Below are 16,594 nucleotides of genomic sequence, written 5' to 3'. Positions count from 1 at the left end.
ATGTAATAAAAATTATTATTGAGCAGTGGGATGCGTTAATTCTTTATTTTCAGTCTCAATCAAAAATTGACAAAATCGATGGTGCAGGGAATATTTACAATACTATGATCACCAAAGGAACTAAGCATATGTTGTTGTTTTTAGGATATGTACTGGAGAAAATAAACTGCCTGAATATTGAATTTCAATCTGAACATTTCAGATTGCACTTACTTCATTCAATGTTTCAATTGAGTATAAAAATATTCTTAGTTTTTTCATAAAAGAAGAAGTCATTACTTCGTGCAAGCTGGTTGAAATTGATCCAAGCAATGCAATAAATCATAAGCCTCTGAATAAAATATATTTGGGAGGCCGTTGTATGGCCTTATTAAATTCAACACCACTTGGTGACAGTGAAAGCAGGTTTAAAAATGATTGTTTAAAATTTCTTGTTGAACTTTGTATGGAAATCAGAAAAAGATTTCCTCTAAATGATGATGGAATTATCGCCAGTCTCAATGTTCTTGACCCAGCAGTGATACATGATCGTGCCAATTCGCCATCCTCAATTTTCCATTTAGCAATGCAGTTCCCTCACCTTGTTTCTGAAGACAAACTAGATCTTCTAGATGATGAATGGAGATCATTTCGTTTAAATCAAGATTTAGATTTCTCTTACAAAACCATCATTGAGTTTTGGTATCTGTTACGTAATGTAAAAGATGGCTTTAATAATTCTAAATATGAGATTTTATCTAACTTTATGACCAGTCTAACTATTTTACCTCACTCTTCGGCAAGCGTAGAAAGAATCTTCTCCCAAGTAAACCATATAAAAACAAAAGCCACAAACTCCCTTAAACCAGAAACTGTGAAAAATCGACTAATGGCAAAACAGGCGATAAATAGATCTAATCAAAATTGCTATACATGAAAACCTAAATCAGAATTAGTAAAAGAAGTCATACAAGGAACTTGTCATAAAAGATATGAAGAACGTTTGAAAAAAATGAAAGAACTTCAAAAAATAAATGTGGAGGGAACTGAATGGGATGAAAATTCTGATTACAATTAAATAAAAGATATTTTTGCATGGTAAGTTTTATCTTATTTGTGTTGCTATACTATATGATGAAAACGAGGTTTTTTTTTGGGTTTATTTAAGTTGCAATCTAAGTTTTTTTAAAATTTGTGAGTGGGAGCCCTGGTTCAATGCCTTATGTTCAATACAAATGAACAAACATGATTCAGATTCATGATATTTGGGATTCTGCAGCCTAATCAGTGATGCACTTTGCTATACTATTTTATAGCCTATAATAAATAATGGTCATCACACAATCCATACGGGGTGAACCATTATTATGCTACATTTACATTTGGATACATGTATCAGAACTTGTGTTGGCCCATGTATACATGTTGTGTGATTTGTACTTATACATATATGAGGTATCTGAAAAGTTAAAATCTCCCATTATAAGACATTATGATTTACTGGCCCACTCTACATGTCTGTACAGTTGTTCGTTATATTCATCAAGTCATTAGGCCTAAAACACACTCTCACTCTCTTTTTTGTTTTAAAAGAGCTCACGTCACATCAAACTGACTCAACATTGTGGTGCTCATCCTGATTGACCTGGATGACCACCACAATGTTGACCTGGATGACCACCTCAACATTGTGGTGCTCATCCAGGTCAACCCGATGCACTGCCTTAGTTTTTATCTGCTTCTTAACTAAGAGCATAATTCCTAATCCCCTCTGTCCTTTTCGTACAAAAAAAAAAAACAAAATGTATGACAGGCACACAGATGGAATGAGTACATGTAGAGTGTGTGATGTTCTCACAGGCATCCCAAATCAGACTGCAGTTGGGAGCAGTCTTTCAGGAAACCCTCTGCTATGTTGATGCCATACCTCATTGTTGTTGTTGTTGTTGTTGTTGTGTTTAATGACACATAGGTTGGTAGGGCCATATTGTGTCTTTCTAATGGTGAATATGAAATATTAGCTTAATTGTGATAACTATATTTTATGATATATTCCTACATGATTTAGGAAAGTAAATAGTTCTTTTTCATTAGAATCATCTCCCAGAATCTGTAATAAATTTATTGATGACTGTGTATTAGCTATTGATTTAAAGGTGTTTAAGCGGATATTTTGAAAGTGGGGACAGTCCACTAACAAATGGCGAATGGTCAGTTGTACTTGACATGATGTACATTGGGGAGCGCTGTCATTAGTTAATAGATACAGGTGAGTGAGGTGAGTATGCCCAATCCTTAGCCTTCCTAAAATTGTTTCTTCTCGTCTGCTTTTCAGAAAGCTGGAGGGCCACAGCTTTGGTTCCGGTTTTATTTGGTAGAGTTTGTTTCCTGGATAACCTTTCCAGATTAATGACCAGCTGTTATAACATGCTTTACGGATAATGTGTTTGTAATCCGTATATGGAACATGAAAAGTCTGCAAAATAGTGGTTTCTGGTTGTTTGGCTGCATGATCTGCTCTTTCATTGCCAGCAATTCCAGAATGTCCTGGGATCCAGCAGAATGCCACAGTTTGGTTCAATTCCTTACAGGCAAGTAACTTAGAATGAATCTGTTTTATTACAGGGTGAGAGGAGGTGGTATTACTATTTATGGCAGAGACAGCACTGAGTGAGTTAGTGTATATTAAAGCAGACGGAATTAGATGTTCAATAATGTGATCCAGAGCTAAGTTTATGGCATAGAGCTCAGCAGTGAAGATACTGCATTCTATTGGCAATGAGACAGAAGTACTAAATGACGGGAATATTGCAGCAGCACCTACTTGGGTCTCGGTTTTTGATCCATCTGTATAGATTTCACATGCGTTTGAATTAGAAAGAGTGTAAGGTGCATGTAACTGTGTGATATCGGAAGGAGACAACGTGTTCTTTCCCCACTGTTGAAAGTAGTCATCATCAGGGCTCCCACTCCTGGGTTTTTCCACCCAGATCTGGGTTTTTTGATTGTCATCTAGGTTGATAGGTTTTTTTCACAAAAATATCTCATTATCTGGGTTTTTTCGGTAATTTTTAATTTTAAGTCAAAATTTATTTTTATTTCTTGTAAATACAATAAAATTTAATACATTTAATAACAGTTTACAATTTTCTTAATTTTATATTCTAACAATACTGATCATAATTTGTAATATGTCAAGTGCTTGTACAAAATACTACAAATGTAAAAGGATTTCAAAGTTTTCACAGGGTTCTACACTATGATTTTCGTTCGTGTTACTAACATGTATGCGCAGCCTATTGAGCAGGCGGAAGGCGGTCTTTACTGCACAGTCTTTCGTGATCGTTCGTGGTATTATTGCATTATTTGGTGTGATTTTTATATTTATGGGTGTACTACATACAGTGATATAATAAATTTAAATTGTAGTGACTATTTCTATTTTATGTTAATGGATTAGTGATTTATTTTTTATTTTATAGAACATTTTAAATAAGATAACTGCTAATTAGCCATACCCACAAATTGCCCACAATGTCTGAAACTTGTTCCCCACAGAGAAAGATGAGTAAACGGTGGTATACTCAAAATTTTAGAAATGAATGGTTAGAAGATCCGGAATTAAAGGATTGGTTGAAAGAAGACAGTAATGAAAAAGGTGCATCTTACTGTATTTGTTGTGAAATGAAATTAAAGAATGCCAATAAATCGATGTTACTAGTGCATAAAAATACAGTTAAACATAAAAAAAGTGCAAATATTGCTAAGACAAGTTCAATGTTAGACACGTTCTTCACAAAACGTAAACCTATGGAGAATGAAGAAGTAGCAAAGGCAGAGTTAACATTGCTGCACTAATTTCTGAGCATAATATTCCATTTGGGCAATGTGATCACCTTATAGAAGCATGTAAGTAAGCATTTCATGATAGCAATATTGCAAAACAAGTTCAGATAAAGGCGACTCAAGTCTCTTATCTTATACAAGATGGCATAGCCTATCATGAAAAAATATACATTTCTAACATATGCAGAAACAACAAGTTTTCAATGATAATAGATGAAAGTACAGATTTATCTTTATCTCAAGTTCTAGCTGTTGTTGTTAGATATTTTGATATTCAAAAACTTGATGTTGTAGATGTGTTACTTGACACTGTGTCGAAAATGGTACTTCAGAAGGGCTTTATCAAGCTGTAAAAGATCTTTTCATAGAAAAAAACATTCAAATAAGTAATCTAGTTGGCTTTGGAAGTGATAATTGTGCCACTATGATGGGTACTAAGAGTGGGTTCCAGTCATTGCTAAAAAAGGATGTACCATCAGTATTTATAATGGGATGTGTTTGCCATTCTTTTGCATTATGTGCTAGTCATTCAGTCAAGGTACTACCATCATATCTAGAAATATTTATAAAAGATATCTCTTGTTATTTTTCCCGTAGTAGTAAAAGATTAAACGAGTTCAAAATGATTCAAGATGTTGTAGATACTGCTAAGCATAAAATCCCCAAATTCGCACAAACACGTTGGTTATCCCGTCGCAATGTAATAAAAATTATTATTGAGCAGTGGGATGCATTCGTTCTTTATTTTCAGTCTCAATCAAGAATTGAGAAAATCGATGGTGAAGGGAATATTTACAATACTATGATCACCAAAGGAACTAAGCATATGTTGTTGTTTTTAGGATATGTACTGGAGAAAATAAACTGCCTGAATATTGAATTTCAATCTGAGCATTTCAGATTGCACTTACTTCATTCAATGGTTTCAATTGAGTATAAAAATATTCTTAGTTTTTTCATAAAAGAAGAAGTCATTACTTCGCGCAAGCTGGTTGAATTTGATCCAAGCAATGCAATAAATCATAAGCCTCTGAATAAAATATATTTCAGAGGCCGTTGTATGGCCTTATTAAATTCAACACTACTTGGTGACAGTGAAAGCAGGTTTAAAAATGATTGTTTAAGATTTCTTGTTGAACTTTGTATGGAAATCAGAAAAAGATTTCCTCTAAATGATGATGTAATTATCGCCAGTCTCAATCTTCTTGACCCAGCAGTGATACATGATCGTGCCAATTCGCCATCCTCAATTTTCCATTTAGCAGTGCAGTTCCCTCACCTTGTTTCTGAAGACAAACTAGATCTTCTAGATGATGAATGGAAATCATTTTGTTTAAATCAAGATTTAGATTTCTCTTACAAAACCATCCCTGAATTTTGGTATCTGTTACGTAATGTAAAAGATGGCTTTAATAATTCTAAATATGAGATTTTATCTAACTTTATGACCAGTCTAACTATTTTACCTCACTCTTCGGCAAGCGTAGAAAGAATCTTCTCCCAGGTAAACCATATAAAAACAAAAGCCACAAACTCCCTTAAACCAGAAACTGTGAAAAATCGACTAATGGCAAAACAGGCGATAAATAGATCTAATCAAAATTGCTATACAAGGAAACCTAAATCAGAATTGGTAAAAGAAGTCATACAAGGAACTTGTCATAAAAGATACGAAGAACGTTTGAAAAAAATGAAAGAACTTAAAAAATAAATGTGGAGGGAACTGAATGGGATGAAAATTCTGATTACAATTAAATAAAAGATATTTTTGAATGGTAAGTTTTATCTTATTTGTGTTGCTATACTATATGATGAAAACTAGGTTTTTTTTGGGTTTATTTAAGTTGCAATCTAAGTTTTTTTAAAATTTGTGAGTGGGAGCCCTGGTCATCATATATTGCACAGATATTTTTCCAGGGTGGATCTGGTGGTGTTTTGTCCTGAAATATATTGCTGATTTCTATATTCCATGATTGAGCCAGTTCCTTAAATCAAGTGGAGCAGGTCGGTTTCTATTAGGTTTACTGATGTAAAATGACTCGCATTCAGTATTGTAGAGGCATCTCCAACAAGGGTGAGAGGGCAGACTATGGATATTTGCAGCATACATCAGAAGTAATGATTTTCTGCAAAGATGTAAGGGAGGTTCATGAGCTTCGATGTACAGGCTCTGAACCGGTGAGGTTCAGAATGCACCTAGAGCAGCTCTCAATGCACAGTGCTGGATGGTGTTTAGTCGTTCTAAAGTACTTTTCCTCGCTGAACCGTATACTGGAGAGCCATAGTCCAAGTAAGACCTGATGAGCGCTCTATAAAGATGGATGAGGGTATGACGATCGGCGCCCCATGACAGGGATGACACACACCGGAGGATGTTTAATTTCTTCAAGCAGATGGTTTGAAGATAAGCCACATGAAAGCCACATGCGTGAAAGTTCAGTTTCCTGTCTAGTATCAGACCAAGGAAACGGACAGTGTGAGCAAGAGGAACTGGCACGTTATTTATCTTTAGCTCTGGATCAGGATGAAGTGACCGAAGTTTGCAGAAATGAGTGGTAGTGGTTTTCTGTTCAGCAAGATGATCCATTTCGTAAGGTCCAGGATTGAATTCTTGTTAAAGAAATTTGTAGCTGTCTTTCGATAGTATTCATGCTTTGCGATTGGCAGGATATGATGAGATCGTCGATATACATGTATACTTCAATCGTTTTTGGAAGTTCTTCCAAAATATTGTTGATCCTAATTGCAAATAGGGTTGGACTCAATATGGAACCCTGTGGGACACCCTCTTCTTGAATGTGAGAAGTTGACAGCATATTTTTATATCAGACCTGAAATGTATGCAATTTTAAAAAGTTCAATTATTAAAGGGAGATGTCCTCTCAGCCCCAACTGATGCATATCATTAATAATACCATGACATCATGTAGTGTGAAATGCTTTATGAATATCCAGGTTGAACGTCACTAGATGTTGCCTTCTGATGAAGGCATTACGAATCTTGGATTCAATTTTTACAAGTACATCTAGGGTGGACCTGTTTTTACGGAAGCCATATTGGTGATCAGAAAGGAGATTTCCGGAGTCTAGAATCCAGGTGAGCCTCTTATGTACCATCCTTTCAAAGATTTTGCCCAAACAGCTTGTCAGTGATATTGGTCTGTAATTCTCAACTAGAGAAGGATCTTTGCCTGGTTTTGGAATAGCACAAATATAGGAATGACGTCATGAGGATACGTATTTTCTGTGAAGATCCTGTTATAAAGGAGTAATAGTGTGCCGAGATTGGCTTCACACAGATGCTTCAGCATACTGTATGCTGTCTGGTCCTGCTGCGCTGTTCGGAGATTTGCTCAAAGATTCTCTCAGTTCAGATAGAGTAAACAGCTGGTTATATGGAAGTGAAAGTCTAGTTGCGAAATTAAACTTATGACGTTCTGAATCAGTTTTATTGCGTTGAAAGGAGATCACATAAGAGGAACAGGCAGAAATGTTATAAAAATATTCGGCTAAAGCATTTGCAATGTCAGTAGGAGAGAATAAGTCCTGCCCATTGCATTGTATTATCGGAGATTGCAGCGGTAGAAATTTCCCATTGAGAGCTTGAATTTTTTTCCAAATGATTCGAGTGTCAGTATTTTTATTAATAGCTGAGGCGAATTTAATCCAGGAGTCACGTTTTGCTGTCTTCCTAATTTGTCTTGCTTTGGCTCTGAGTTTTTTGTACATAATTAGGTTGGCAGTAGTTGGAAATTTGCGAAACTGATTCCAGGCATGTTTTTTCCTCTCGTTTCGCTTTGGAGCATTCTTCATTCCACCACTGATTATGGTGTACATGCATGAGCTGATCAGATTTTGGAATGGAAGTTACTGCTGCAGATAATATATGGCTTGTAATGTGATCAGTTACGTCATCAATATGTTTTTGTTGTACATATAGTTTGTTTGTTATTTGGTTTTTAGGAGCATTAGCAACTAAGGCCATACTGCTCTGGGGATATGCGGTGGTCATTCCCTGACCTTTCCGCCTCCTCCGTATTTGGTGGGCACGGGCTCGAACCCTGGTCTAATCAAGAAGCGTGTGCTACGCACTGCTGCTCCTGCCCACCTGGCTACGGAGGCGCCATATAGTTTGTTAAGTAGAACACAAGTTGAATAGTTTTTCCAGTCTGCTTTATGAAAGTTCCAAGAAGTACGGCCTTTAGGACATGACACCATCTGTGTTTGAATTGAACTGATGACAGGAAAATGGTCACTGTGGAATGGATCATTTAGCACTAACCATTCCATGCTTGAAAAAAGAGATGCTGAACTTATGGCTAAGTCTATGGCTGATGTAGTACCTGTAGGTAGTTGGATATGAGTTGGAGAGCCTGAATTTAACAGAGTCAGGTTATGGTTATCCAGGAATATTTCTATTAATTGGCCTCTCCTATCCATGGTGGAAGATCCCCACAATGGATGGTGAGTGTTGAAATTGCCAAGTAAACAGACTGGAGGTGGCAGTTGTGTGATAAGATTGTCAAGTACAGTCTGGGAACAAGGATAGTTCGGTGGGATATAAATGGATGCAAGGGTTAACGATATTCCCATTGCTATCCGAACCGCTACAACTTCTAAAGAGGTTTGTAGTTGGAGATGTCTTGACGGTATGCTAGTTTTGATAAGAATAGCTACCCCACCACAAGCAGGAGTGTAGGAATCCCTGTCTCGCCTAAACAGTATAATTTTTAATTTTCAGAGAAACTTGTGGTGATAAAAATATTTCCTGTAAACATACACCTATTGCTTTAGTTTGAATGAGTAAATCATTCAAGTCATCTATATTACTGCGTAATCCTCTATAGTTCCATTGAAAGAATTTATTCATTTGTTGGATTTATTTGAGGAAGATTGATCTGACTGTTTTTTCTGAGAAGGTTTATGTCTGTTTAGTTTCGATTTTTCATTTCTGGGAAAGGCTGGGAGTCCTGTATCCATGGTATCATTAGCATGTAACTCTAGTACTGTCTCTTCATCCTCTGACTGAACCTCCATTTCCATGTTGCTAATGCGTGGTTTCACTTTCTTCTGGTTTTCAATAGTAGCTGATTTTGTTGTTTCGGGCAAGGTTGAGATAGCATCAGTTGGGATGCTGATTGGGATGTTGCTGGTCTCACTGACTGTAGTTTTCTTATTGTAAGTTAGCACAGTTTTGGCCCAGGTGGCAAAGGAAATATTCGTTCGATGGAGACATCTGTTTGGGTTGCAGCTGAGTGGCTGTTTTTTGTGACCGATGCATATGATCGGCTATGCATAGTTATCATTATTTGTTTTCTTGCTTCAGGGTATGTGACTTTATGCTCCACTTTACACTTCTGGATTTTTTTACCTGTTTTCCAAAGGTCACACGCTTTAGAAAATGCAGGATGGCTTCCTTTACAGTTTGGGCAAGTAGGAGTTGAAGCTGTACAGTCTCCTTGGGAATGTTCCTTGGAGCTGAAAATAGGGCACACAGCATCGCTTCAGCATGCCGTCTGGGAATGGCCGTGCTTCTGGCACTTAAAGCAGCGAATGGGATTCAGGATGTAGGGTCGAATCTTGCAGTTTAAGTAACCTGCTTTTACAGAAGAAGAGAGATTCGGAGTACTGAATGTCAAAATAATGGACCTGGTTGGTAATAGGTTGCCATCTTTTTTTGTCATAATTCTCCGTGCACGAGTCACTTTTTGTTCGCTAAGCTCTTGAATGATCTCTTCCTCAGACACATTTAGTAAGTCCCATTCGCTGATAACTCCTTTAGAGGTGTTCAGAGTGTTATGGGCTGTTACTGACACAGGAATATTGTTAAAAGTTGTTAATTCTAATTTTTCTGAGTGACTTGGCTTGGAAGCTTCAATTAGAAGGTCTCCAGATTGGAGACGCTTCACCATTTTAGGAGAGCCAACAACCGATTCTAAACATTTTTGTATTAGAAACGGCGATAACTTGCCGATAGGTTGTGTGGACAATGAGTGCATTATTAGAAATGCTGGCATATCTGCACTCTGTTTTTCAGTCCGCTGTCTCTTCAGACGATTCAAGTCATGCTCTGAATCAGAGTTGACAGGTCTGGAGCCCGTGGGCTCTAGCGGTGGATATGCATTGCAATCCATCGTTGCTCCTTTTAGCCCTGGAAGAGGGAATTCCTTCTAACAGGTTACCGACCCCGCCATGTGGAGGCAGGAGCAGTGCCAACCAGTGACCAAGTGATCAGCAGAAGAGGAGAGCAGTACGTTGCTAACGGTGAAGCAGTGACGTTGCTCAGCAAGGGAAGCAGTAACATTGCGAGCAGTGGAGGAATTATTTAAGCACTAGTACTCGCCCTAGGAAGATCACTTGGCACCCGGGGCCCCCATACCTCATCCCTCCTTTGAGGCACAGCATGGGAATGGCTGACACCAACTTCAGCTGGTCAGGCCAATGTGAGATTCCGCCGAAAGAAGCACTGTGCGTCCATAGTGCATTCTGGTCCCCCCCACCCACAATCCCTATTTCCCTTCCCAAAACTTTTCACTTGGTGGACCCTATCCACAAACCTTTTTCTGGTTTGTGGTGAGGAGGGAACCCTGGACTGTGCATGGGCACAGTCCAGGGTTCCCCCTTCGCCAGGGACTTTATATACTCCCAACTACACCCAGTTTGCCTCTACGGGACAAAGCAGAAGCAATGTGGCAGTCCCACCAAGAGCTTCACGGCTATATGGCTGAAGGCACAACAGACCAACACAACCCAACATTAAATTATGCACACCAATACTAAAACTTACACTATCTCTACAACACAGAGTATTCAAATGTGAAATTCAGCTGGATCTCCACTATGTTGTAGCACATTTTCATTATGTTCTCTCAATAGGGGCCGTTTTTGCAATTATAGGAGGAATTACCCCCCCTCCCAAGTGCCACTTAAAAAGCAACACTATATATATATATATATACTATCTTTTCTGTACTCATTTTACTGCCCATATTCAAATTCTAGATCCTATATATCTTAGTGACACCATGTCTGTGATACTTTATTTGCATTTCTTGTAATTTTGTTCTCTGCCACAAGTTTCATCAATTCATCTGACATCTATTTAGGTCTAAACTTTGAACAGTATCTCTCAGCTGGTACAAAAAGCCTAATAGTTTCCATGATTTTTTTCCAAATGCTTCCCATTTAGAATTTGGTGTTGATAACATCACGAAATGGTCCGACTACATAGAATTTAAAAACTACCTGAGACCATTGTCGTCACCTTTACAAAAACAAGTCTTTCCCTTTGCCCTTGACATTAAATTTCTCATTAGTAAATAAGAGATAGATTCTCTTAAGTAAATCTCTCATCAATACACTATGATCACTGCCACCTAATGTTTCTTTTATTCGCAGAAGATCACTGCAGATAATCAGATCAAATGTATGACTTTCTCTTGTTGCCTCTAAACATGCTGATGCAGAAAACAGTCATCCAATAAATCCACAAGTCTTACTACTGTGAAGGTAACCACCCCACAAGTTTCGGATCTGGAAAGTTAAAAGCCTCCATTGTAATTCTGATTCACTGACCCACTCTCTGTCTCTGTATGGCTATTTGTCTGCAGAACTGTACGGTTTTGTTTTCCAATGCTTATGTCATGCCAGATTGACTCAATTGCACTGGACCAGTGCAATGACTGACTCATTGCACTGGTCACCCATATCAACCGGATGCAGTGCCTTAGTTTTTATGTGCTTCTTAACTAAAAGCATAATACCCTTCCCCTCCCATCTGTCCTTTCTGTATGCACTGTACTCACCATATTCAAATTCTGTATTTCATACATCTGAGTGATACCATGTCCGTTATCCCCACAATGTCTGCAATTGATGACTTGACCAATACTTCATATTCATCAAATTTATATATGTTCCTATCCATCTGTTTTTTTTTTTTCTTTCACCCTAGCACAGCCCGTGTAATTGCTTGTTCCACGAGGACCCATACAAGCCATTTGCTTTCAAGGGTGCTGTATGTTCCAATAGAATCATTACAGCTCTGCCTGACAGATGCTGTTGATCCATTAATCTTGTTGGGGTTTATTAACTCCCTCCAGCTAATAGTTTTATGCCACTTAACACTGCCCCAATTGAGGGCTGATGACCCTCCTATGTGTGTGTCCTGTGGCACAATCTTAACAATCAGACACATTTTAGTTGACTGTACCAGTTTTAGAAATGCTCGTTTTACCGCTTTTAACCATCTGACTGAGCCGTATACACTCAGTCAGATTTTATCCGACAATGACCATGTGTCTGCTATTTTTAATTTCCTAAAATCAGTAAACCTTTTTAATCATATTTAAAAATCTTATTATTTTAAGATTTTCCATTGTTACTTATTTACTGATATTTGTCTGTTACAGTTTATACTTGTTTTTATAACCTGACGTAGTGACCTAATTCAGTAGGTCACTGAAACTTTTTTACTTTTTATGACAAGGTTTTGGCGCATTATAGCCATAGTTGCTGATGCGCCAATAAAACTCAACCAACCAACTGCCCCAATAGTGACAGCAAATATTCTTGCACCCCTTTTATTTAAGTGTATCCCATCCCTGTACAATCAAGTCTCTCCTGTTAACAAGCACAGACCATGCCAAGAAACATTCTTCCCCATAAATTTTGTACAGTCTATTTTGGGTTGAACAGTTCATTTAAACACAGACCATATGAACATAGGGTTACTGCAATATTGGCACTACTCTTTTCAACATCTTTATAACAGCATGTTTTGGTTATCCAAAAACATGTTATAAAGATAGAGCTTCCACATCACAGTAGTTTCAACATGGCCTCGTTGAGCAGCAATATATATATATCGACATCTTTTTGCACTGGCCGTCAAATATGCTCAAAATTACCAAGAGTGTTCCAGTCTGCATGATAGTTAACAACAATGTGCTCACAAAGATTTCTTTGTTGCTAACTAGAACTGAATAGAAAATTCCCCTGAAAAATCAGTGGGAATTCAAATCTGATGAATGAGCAGGTATGTAGTCAGTCAACTGATCCAATGACTAGAATAATCAGATTATGAGCAATAATGCTGAAATGTGTGTGTGTGTGTGTGTGTGTGTGTGTGTGTGTGTGTGTGTGTGTGTGTGTGTGTGTGTGTGTGTGTGGGCATAATGCATAAACCACGTGCATGCTTTCATCTATAGTGCTAAACATTTTAAAACATGTCTGTAAATATATATTGTTGCTGCAACTATGGCAGTATACATGGTTGAACAGTTGCCAATGGTACTGGCTCAAGTGCTCATACCGATCTGCTGCTGATGCAAAGATTAATCAATCCCATTAGAATAATCCACTAATTACAGGTGTTAATTATGAAAATTTATGATAACATCCATGATATATTGCACTTCATCTGTAAAGATGAATAAACATAATGAAAAACCACTGAAACTGTATAAACCACTCTGAAGGATGCATTCCTTCATCTGGCATAATGTTTTACACTTAGGGCAGACAGCAAAGAAAGGGGGGGGGGGGGATAACAACACCCAAATTAACTTACATGTCTGATGTAGTTGAATTAGAAACAGTAGAGGAATAAAGCAATTTTGGAATTACATTACAGACAGACAGAGTTCTCCAAGCAATGCAGACAAGCAGTAAGGAAGACCCATGGTGTTGTATCAAGGTCATAATTCTACTGTATAAGGTAATTCTAAGACCACACTTGGAATACTGTGTCCAAGTATGGAGACTGCACAAAAAAAAAAAAAAAAAAAAAAAAATTGGAGCTTCTTGGAAGGATCCAAAGACAGGTGAACTGCTTGGTGAGACCTACAAAAGTGCACCCATATGAGGATCGATTTTAAATATGTAGCTACAAGTCTTGCAAACCAGGCACTTTAGAAGGAACATGATTGAGATATAAAAGGCTCTGGAAAAAGCTAAGTGGAATAAAGGAAGGCAAAATTTCCAATGTTATAAATTATTGTAGAACAAAGGACCATAAATTAAAAAAAAGAGGAATAGACTGCATTGTAGGAGATTTGCATAAAAGTTGTTTATTATGGGAATAAGTTACCTCTAAGGGAAACAGAGTAATAGCCCTGGGGAAATTCAGAGGTCATCAAGATATTACCTATGTCAGCAGGGAACCAAAAGCAGTTTTTTCCGTCCTGTTTTATTTATTTTTTATTTGGCTGCTGCAGTAGAAGCCTGGGACTTCTTTAACTACATGGCTAATACCAATTTCAATAGTTTTCTCATATTTATTTAAAGCATATATATTTTGCTGTCTTACTCTAAACAAGTTGAGGGAGGGATCAAACACTCTCTTGATATTTTCCTCCAAAAACTCCTTGAAGACTCCATCCTGATCAATACCAGCCTCATCTAATCCCTAAATAAGATTTAAAACATACACACATATATATTAAAAAAAAATCTTGCAGATAACATACAAACACAGTAAATAAATTAAATATTTACTGCTTATATAAATGCAATTTTAATAATTTGTTGTACAATTCTAAATACAGTGGATTCCGGTTATTTGGGCCACCGGTTAATCGGGGCAGCCATTTATTTGGGGCAAATCTTAAAAAACAGAAACCAATCGAGAAAATAGCCAAGGTTTACTTTACTACCCTACGATTGTCTCCTGTGGTACCATGTGGTTCGGTCGAAATTCTGGAGGTCACAACCATAAAACAATAAAAACAATTAGCAGTCACCTGTTTACTGTGACTGCTAATTGTTTGTTTTTTTTTTTTTTGGAAACAATTAGCAGTCACAAAAACAGAAACACAAAAACAGAAACACAAAAACAGAAAAGCACAAATTGTTAAATTTGTGCTTTTCTGTTAGTGAAATCTATCATAAACGGAAATAAACTCGATTTACTGAATGTGTGATAATACTGTCAGCTGGAATTCTGTGGGTTATTATGGTGAAATGTGTTTACACTCCCATGAAATCTTCAATCATATAAAAAAATTAATTTTCAGATCTTCTCTTCATTCCTATTTTTAAAGCTTTGTAACTTGTTACTCCGTTCTTACTTGTTTTTTTTTGATTTGGCAGTTGTTGGCGCATCGGCTTCTGTGGCCATATTGCACCTCCCAAGGTTTTTGTAGTACTTTGATCCAAGCCCGAGGCGGGAATCGAACCCGCGACCTTTGGGTTGCCGGGCAGGGACTTTACCCACTCGGCTAGCCCGGTCGGCCCGTTCTTACTTGTGTGTATTGTGTTACTTGCAATTTGTGTGCATGTTCTTTGTTATTGATTGCTTATCTTTTTTCTGTTTTAAATTTTAACCCCCACCCACAAATGTCAGTGAACAGAAATATCAACTAGTTCGGATGTACATATTACAGTCTCATTAGTTCATCTGACTTCCATTTTGGCCTAAACCCTGAACAGTATTATTCCGATTATCACGTATATTCTTCTAATTTTCACATATCATTTAATTTTTTAAATTGGTAAATTGGTAATAAAGGGTAAATTTGTGCTTAATATATCTTTGTTTTTATAGCCTGTGGATAATATTCCTCCTATTTTCGCTAATTAGAATCGCTGTTTAATAGAATTAAAATTAAATTCACAAACGTGATCACAATGACCGGCGTTTACTGCACATTGTATAGTGAATGGTACTTTACTATGGTGAGTTCGTCATAACGTGATTTGATTGTACAGTGAACCAATTGTAAAGGGGGGGTACATTGTATTTTTAAGTATTTACGTGAAACTTCGGATAATTGGGGCAGCTGCTTAATGGGGCCAAAATGCACTAGTTCCAATGTGTCTTTTTTTCTTCAACTAGGTCGGCATTTTGTGTTTAATAACTTCTCCATCTATATTTATTTTTATTTTTATTTTATTTTAATCGGTGACACACACACACATATATATATATATACACACACGTACGCATATATATATATATATATATATATACTACCATTAAATATTGACAAAAGTTAAATTATAATAAAATAAATAAATAATTAAGCATTCATTAGAGGCAGCGACTCGCAATTCCTCCATATGAAGCCAAAATATATTTTAAATTAAATAAAATAAAACATAAGCCAGTAATTATTTATTTATTTTATTATAATTTAACTTTTGTCAATATTTAATGGTAGTATATATTTCGGCTTCATATGGAGGAATTGCATGTCGCTGCCTCTAATGAATGCTTAATTATCTATTTATTTAATTTATTATAATTTAACTTTTGTCAATATTTAATATAATTCAATGGTAGTATGGGTTGAAATGCTAATTTAGCAGCGCCTGTGCCGCCATCTATTTTCCTTTCTTCTATATAAGCTGATTCAGCTTACAGTATGTCAGTGGTGTGGCTCTTTTATTTAATTTAAAATAAATATATATATATATATATACGAGCAGCGGTACAAAAGTAATGCCTCCTATTTTTTCCTCAGAAAATTTAATTCCTACAACTATGCCTTTACATCAATCATTTTCTTTTAAGCAAGCATCCTTATAAGGATATTTAACTGGATACTACATGCCCTGAGTGATAAAGGATTAAATAAAAAAATTCTATATGAAAAATTAGTGATATCTAAATGATTATCTAATATACATGATTTAAGACAAATTAATTTACACTGAGCGACGTCATACTTGCTATCTGTTTCTTAACTTATTGTTAGACACTGGCAAGATTTCACAAAATTTCTGGAATAGAGCTTGGGTTGCAAACTGTAGTTTTGCTATACTTGTG

The 16,594-nt window shown here is 36.7% G+C and overlaps 1 protein-coding gene across 3 annotated transcripts in view; it reads right to left on the bottom strand.

Annotated features, from left to right (window-relative positions):
* Positions 1-16,594, bottom strand: part of LOC150076551 (ubiquitin-protein ligase E3B) — a 711,739-nt gene that overhangs the window by 83,419 nt on the left and 611,726 nt on the right. For all 3 annotated transcript variants that reach the window (XM_090387665.1, XM_090387666.1, XM_090387667.1), the window contains one exon: positions 14,135-14,233. In XM_090387665.1, coding sequence (XP_090243791.1) covers positions 14,135-14,233 — 99 coding nt within the window. The remainder of the gene's footprint in view (positions 1-14,134; positions 14,234-16,594) is intronic.

The sequence above is a fragment of the Mastigoproctus giganteus genome, chromosome 13 (assembly GCF_048544385.1).
Source record: "Mastigoproctus giganteus isolate SK-2022 chromosome 13, ASM4854438v1, whole genome shotgun sequence".
In the NCBI taxonomy this organism is placed as follows: domain Eukaryota; kingdom Metazoa; phylum Arthropoda; class Arachnida; order Uropygi; family Thelyphonidae; genus Mastigoproctus; species Mastigoproctus giganteus.
This window is presented reverse-complemented; position numbering and strand designations above follow the sequence as displayed.